Source organism: Mastacembelus armatus, chromosome 5 (assembly GCF_900324485.2).
Source record: "Mastacembelus armatus chromosome 5, fMasArm1.2, whole genome shotgun sequence".
Taxonomy (NCBI): domain Eukaryota; kingdom Metazoa; phylum Chordata; class Actinopteri; order Synbranchiformes; family Mastacembelidae; genus Mastacembelus; species Mastacembelus armatus.
The window spans coordinates 24,572,833-24,579,952 of NC_046637.1; the positions used below are offsets into that span (position 1 = coordinate 24,572,833).

The 7,120-nt window shown below is 40.0% G+C and overlaps 1 protein-coding gene across 1 annotated transcript; it reads right to left on the minus strand.

Annotated features, from left to right (window-relative positions):
* Nucleotides 1-985: 985 nt before the first annotated feature.
* On the minus strand, nucleotides 986-6,444 carry LOC113130909 (keratin, type II cytoskeletal 8-like). The gene is made up of 9 exons (XM_026307892.1): nucleotides 5,921-6,444; nucleotides 3,746-3,954; nucleotides 3,522-3,582; nucleotides 3,322-3,417; nucleotides 3,025-3,189; nucleotides 2,544-2,669; nucleotides 2,158-2,378; nucleotides 2,009-2,049; nucleotides 986-1,788 (listed from the first exon to the last, which is right to left on the minus strand). The coding sequence occupies exons 1-9, from the start codon at nucleotides 6,365-6,367 to the stop codon at nucleotides 1,511-1,513; spliced, it is 1,644 nt and encodes a 547-aa protein (XP_026163677.1). The 5' UTR covers nucleotides 6,368-6,444; the 3' UTR covers nucleotides 986-1,510.
* Nucleotides 6,445-7,120: the final 676 nt, after the last annotated feature.

The following is a 7,120-nucleotide window of genomic DNA, read 5'->3' on the forward strand; positions in this document are numbered from 1 at the left end:
ATGCAGCCTTATTATACTGTGATATTTCTTTTGGCAATGGTTCTCTTTGTAGGAGCGTCTCTTCCAGCTCAGATGCACACGCACATTCCTTAAATACAAGCAGAGTCAGTGAAAGCCACCAAAACTTTCACACTCACATTGAGCAGAAAGTTACAGCATAATAAGACTAGGGGAGAGGTTTCCAACTATCACTGTCATTTCAGGCTGCATGTTTGCATCTTTTGCAAACAATCTGCGTGCCAATCTCCTATATATTGTTCTTTTCTTGGAATCAAGCCTTCAAACCAGAAGATGTCATTTGCTGCTGTGTGTGTCAGCTAAGAGTGATGAAAGGTAGGTGGGATTTGTGCAGCTTTCTGTCTTCAACTTCAGGGGAGCTTTTACAGCCCTGGGTGTGGCACCACCTCTCATAATTCATGTTCAAACCTGTTTCACTGAAACTGAAAAGACCTCTTAAGTAATCATTTGCTGTAAGAGAAAAATGCCACCCTCCTTAAATAAATCGTATATGTTACTTAAGTACATACACAGTCTCTCGCACAAATTAGCTTTTGCATATATGTTTGTGTTGTAGTCTTCTCAGCCTTTTTGAACTGAAATCTTAGATTAGTGCCTTGTGTGAACCTCAAATACATGTTTTTTTTTTTACAGTTAGTAATTGAACGTTTTGGGAATATGACATTTGCTGAAATTCTTGTGGAAATGCATGACTTTCACTCCCTATTGTAATAGTGAAACCTCTGAATTAGTATGTACCTGAGGCAGGCTGGGACATGTCAGTGGTTTCTGTTCAGTGACAGTGTGGAATATCATCATTTCTGTCATGGAAGGTGTATTTGTCAAACTCTTTAATATAACTTGTTAATGTATTTGTGCATGTGTGCTGACATATGTGAAGGCCAGTTTAAAAGTGTTTCTTACTGAAGCATTACCAGATCTACATGGAAACTTTCAACAGTGCAACACTTGACAACAAACATGCAAATTACTGTTTGAAGAAGTTTTTTATTGTTGACCAAACAGGACTCCAGGTGTTGCCAACAGCAACACACAGAGGAAGGTTTCTCTCAGTGGAAGTAATGGAGATTTTGTGATTGGTTTTCTTCATCTGTTTAGACACAGCAGGTTTAATGTGCTGATGGTAGATTGTTCCTACTTTATTTATTCTTTACATTGTAAGTTACAGGTGCATATTACAGCAGTGCTTTCTGTTGAGTAAAGGACACGTTAGCACAGCAGAGGAAACATGGAGAGACATGTAAAATAGTGCCACCTGTTGGCTAAACAGGTGTGGTGCTCTTAATCAGTTGCAGTGACTCAGACTACAGTTGACAGTAAAGTACTTAGTAGCTCACAAAGAAAGTTTTATGCCTCATACAGTAGAGACCATAATCAGTATAAATCTATAATTTGATGGAGGCACTTCAGTGAATGAATCATTAAAGAACTGAAGATCTGATCAGTATTTTTTTCTCAACATTCAAGAGCAAAAATCATGAATCTGAAAACATCACTCCTCAGCCACAGCTTCAGCCTCCACCTGCTCCTTCTTCTCCACAGCAGCTGACTCCTCAGCAGCTGTCTGCTCCTCCTTCTTCTCCATCTGCTCCTCCTTCTTCTCCTCGGTCTTGAGCGCCGCAGTCTCTGTCTTGCTAACTGTACTGCTTTTCACTGCTGCTGCTTCAAGGGCATCAACAGAATCACTACTAGCACTGACTCCTCCAAAAGAACAGCTGACATAAGACGGGATGCGGGAGCTCTCTAGACCATAAATGTTGTAGTTCACACCTGCACATTCAGAAGTAAAAGGTATTAGTCAACATAGGTGGGAAATAGTGAATAAAAAGTGGTCTACTGTCTAAATCTATTGTATTTTGTATATCTGAATATCTTTTGCACTAGTTTGTCTCCATTTATTTGATGCACTTTTACCAACTGGCAGCTGTGGTATGAGACTGCAGTGACTCATTTTCTGTACCTTTTAACATACTTTAGAACATAAACTTACAAGTCTGCTTGGTTATATTGGTCTTGATTCCAGTTGCTAACCTATAGAGGGAAATATAAAATGAACAGAACAGAAAGATATACACAGAGGTTTTAAAGGATGCAGTTCTCATCACGTCCACAAGCGGGTGCACAAGTGCAGCATCTTACCTGTCCTCCTCTCCTTCCAGTAGTTTCCTGTAGGTGGCGATCTCAATGTCCAGTGCTAGCTTCACATTCATCAGTTCCTGGTACTGGCGGACCTGGAGGGTCATATCCTGCTTAGCTCTCTGCAGAGCTTCCTCCAGGTCCCTGATGCGTAGTTTAGCATCCTTTACTGCCAGCTCACCACGCTCCTCAGCCTCTGCGATCTGAGCTTCCAGACTGTTTCGCTTAAAGTGGAAAAGGATTCATTAGTCCAGGTACATCTAAACATGATTTTTTGAATTATTACTAAAAATGAAGAAATAAAGAGGTTCTCAAATTAAAAGAAATTAAAGACAAAATCCTGTTAAAGCAAAATATGTCTATATATGCAAAAAATCTGCAATCCTCACCTGTGCTTTAACTATGTCAATTTCAGACTGGAGCCTCATTATTCTGCGATTCATGTCTGCAATCTCTGCCTTGGTCGACTTCAGGTCATCACCATATCTTCCTGCTGACTGTTGCATCTCTGCATACTGATACAGACAGAGATAAGTCAGACTCACACCAGCAACACACAGTGATAATCTTTTAGTTTGTCAGGTGTGGCTGCTGTTCGTCTTAAGTCTCTGTTTGGTACATGTTATGATTCTTCATGAACAACTGATTGCAGACTGTAACCTACAGTAACCTATTCAAGTTCATTGTCCTGAGAGGTTTATTCCTATAATAACATCTATGCACATAATAAACATATAGTTATCTATGAAAAGGTTGGCTAAAGTTAACAGAGGAAAAATGTGATTGGACAACATGACAAATTGTCGTCACAGGTAATGGCATGATTTGGTAGCAGATTTAATTTTCAAGTAACAGAAAGAGTTTTCTCACCTTAGTCTGATACCATGCCTCAGCTTCTGCTCTGCTGCGATTGGCAATGTCTTCATACTGGGCACGGACTTCAGCAACAATGGCATCCATGTCAAGGTTACGACTGTTGTCCATCTCTACCACAACAGATGTGTCTTTAATCTGACTCTGCAGCTCATGTATTTCCTACACAGGCAAACACATGAATATGAGGATAGACAGACATGGTAAAATATAATTGTGATTTAACTCTCCCTTTAAGGTCACCCATAGCTAAATCAACTACTCATTAGTGTGCAACTGAAACAAAGTTATTACTGCATCATAGATCTGCCTCAGGAAGTCAATCTCGTCTGAGAGCCCATCCAGTTTGGCCTCCAGCTCCACTTTAACCGTGTAGGCTGCATCTATGTCCTGCAAGAGAAAAGATGGCATTGAAATTAAACATCATTGCACAATGGTTACCATGTCACATTGTTGTCACATGATCAAGATCATGTTAGAGAATTTACACAGACCTTCTTCATGAGAACAAAGTTGTTCTCACACTCATTGCGCTTGTTGATCTCATCCTCATACCTGAAAAATAGTTTTAAGTTGTCAGTGTGATTTTAAAATGTGTCTTTTAAATTCATGGCTAGATATTATTACAAAAATCCAGCCCACAGATTGTACCTTGTTACATGGCTTGTTGTGGAAAATGAAACCATTTGCAGGTACTTTAAGATTAAAAACCACTCACTTCCTTTTGAAGTTGTCAACCAGGCCCGTTACATGATGCAGGTCAGATTCCAGTTTGGCTTTTTCATGACCAAAGTTGTCCAGCTGCTTATGCAGGTTCGCAATGTAAGCTTCAAACATGGGGTCGATGTTGGAGTGAGATGTGGTCTGTTCCTGAAGAAGTTTCCACTTGGTCTCAAGCATTTTGTTCTGCTGTTCTAGGAAGCGCACCTGCAGAAAAAAAATGAGTGATCATTAAAGAAAGATGTAAATAAATAGCTCTGTACCTTGGCTTTGTTTATCAGTGCCTGTGAATGTCTTACCCTAAGACTGATGTTTGGCTTTCAGATGTAATGGATGAATATAAGGATACTGACCAGCAAAACGTCAACTATTACAAAAAGTTTTACATGTTTTTTTATAGAAATTAAATGATAATGTGAAAGACAACATAAAGTAATGGCCATTTTAAATCAAGGTCTCTACACAGAAACTGTACCTGTTCCTCCACTGCCCAAAATCTCTCTTGTTCTAAAGCTGATTGATCAGTTTAACCTGTTGTACTAACAATTATACATTTAGTAACCTACTCTCTCTCTCTCTCTCTCTCTCTCTCTCTCTCTCTTTTTGGAAGAAATGGGATTATGAAGTAAATGCATCTGCAACAAATATCAAATAACTAAACTTAACTAAAACTTTAAAACTTACATTATTAAAAACCTATGTGCCAAAATTAACAATGGATCCCACCAGTCTGACAAAAGAGTTAGTGCATATATTAGATATATAAATACAATCTTTAATGACCAAGTATAAAGACACATACTCATACAAGGAATTTGGCTTCAGTAGTTGATGGACATTTTACAGACTATGTACAGCAAAACGAATCCACTCCAAATGTTCACATAAACAAGATATGTAACTGTGTAGTGTGAGAATGAGGTAGGCTTTGAGGGGTGTGTGGCTGACAGAGTAAGATTGCATGGTTGCATGGTGACTGCAAGTTGTTGCTTCACTTTGTTAATGAATAAAGAAAAGTACGAACATCCCCTGAAAGAAAAATGACTAATTGACCTCCAACAACCTGTAAATGTCACATCAATTACTCCTCACTTAGTTCCAACTCATTGTAGCTCATTTCAGCATAAAGTATTTCCCAATTGTGACACAGTTTGCCCCTTTACAACTTTTCTATCCAGTACCCTGACCTTGGGTGGGGTCCCACTACCATTCAGCAAACAGGACAAAAGACACACAGCCCTGTGTGTGTGCCTGTGGTATGTAGACAAGGTGGAGACAAGGTGGCTTTTTTTATGTCTCAGTGTGCCTGATTTACAGCTTAACTTCAATATCACTTTACATATATTAAAAGCACTTTGAATTGCGTAGTGTATGAAAGGTGCTATACAAATAAATTTGCCTTTGCCTTTGCCTTTGCCTTTGCCTTTGCCATTACAATACTGCTCCCCCTCCTTAAACATGGCAATCCCTTTGTGAGCTACATTGAGAGATAACCTGACAGAATCTGATCAATCTCATGTGTCTGCTCTCTGAAATTGATGTAATCTCTGGTTGATCGTGAGTGTAAAACAACAGTTTATACGAACGTCAAGAAAATGATTTGTCTTGACCGCAACACCAGCCTTATGAAATAGGTATAGTTCAGTGTCTTTGGAAGAGTTTTACTTTAATTTATTTAGTTCACCATGTATTTAACACACTCTCTCTCTCTGACAGTATCACAATACATATAATTATAATAAAACCAGAATGTTACAAGGAAACACTGCAAAAACACACTGGTGCTCCATGTACTTTCATAAACACAGCAGCATATTCCTCACACAGGGATGTACCCTCTCTCTGCTCTTCATCTCAGCCGTCTACATACTATACATCCAGGTTGATCCTCTTAGCTGAACTCTATGATGTCAACATTTGAGAAAGCTACTTCTGTCAATGTGCATGATTTTTAGCAGATGGCACAAAACTATTTACGCAAGGATTGTCTCAAGGATGATCTCACACCTTGAAATGTTTTGGTTTGCATTACAGTAATTTCCTATGAGGTTCTCAAGTTATTTTCTTCTCTATGTGGTATTTAATAGTTTTATCCTGACAGTCATGGATGATAAACAGGAAACAAAGTCATGGCATTTATTTTTAATTTCTTCTGACTCTGGAGAAGACTAACCTTGTCAATGAAGGAAGCAAAGCGGTTGTTTAGCGTCTTGATCTGCTCCTTCTCTTCGGTGCGGATTGCCTGGATGGTGGGGTCAATCTCCAGGTTCAAGGGGGCCAGCAGGCTCTTGTTCACAGTGACCGCTGTGATGGGAGCCACTATTTCACTGGCCATGCCACCTCCCATACCTCCACCAAAGTAGCCAATGTCTACTCCACCTGCCCTTTGTCCAGAACCCCCAGCAACATATCCACCGACCACCTTAAATCCTCCAGCACCCAGGGCAGCACCACTGCTGCCCACTCCCCCATAGGAGCTGCGGACAGCATAGCTCTGTCTAGCACCACCCACACCACGACTTCCATAGCCAGAGAAGGAGCGGCTGCTGAAGCCCTGTGTTGGTCCCCTGGGGGACGCCACAGTGGAGTAGGTGGTGGTCTTCACAGCTCTGATAGACATGATCACAGTGGCAGTCTGTAGCACTGAGGTGGTGTTGATGGAGATACTCTGCTGAGGGAAGGAGAGCTAGACCCTCCGTGGTTCTCTGTACTATTTATGAGAATAGGGGAGGGGCCCTGCTGAGGTGCGATTGGCTAGTGTTCTCAGCAGGAGAGTGAAGGATGAGGGGGGAGAGATGAGGGATTGTTAGGACAGAAAACTGCACACACATTTGCACTACCCAAAGTGTGTTTGCACAGCACAGGAATTACATAATAGCCAGTGTGCACATTTTTTTTATATAAAACTTCTGCAGAAACACTTCTCATAGATGTGTCATATTGTCCACTGTGATTTGCTTTATATGATTGTAGTCAGTTATTGTATATGAAAAAAGCAGATTTATGCACTGATTATGGTCCCCTATTTATAATATATCTCTCTAAGTGTTTTTGTTGTTGCCATAGATGCTTGGACAAAACAATTATTAGCAAATGTTCTATTAAAAAATCTAAGAAAGAAGCTGAGTCGCAAGAAGAACAAGCAACAAAAGTAAAAGTTGGTCTTTACATATAAAACATCAAAATAGAAACGTGCATTTAAAGTGAGCAAATTGCACAGTTATAAACTGCATGTAATGCACACACACACAGACATGTCTCACTACAGATGTGAGGACACTCAATGACATAATGTATACTATAGACCTTAACCATCACAACTAAATGCCTAACCCTAACCCTTACCCTCAACCGAATTCTAATCCTAACCCTA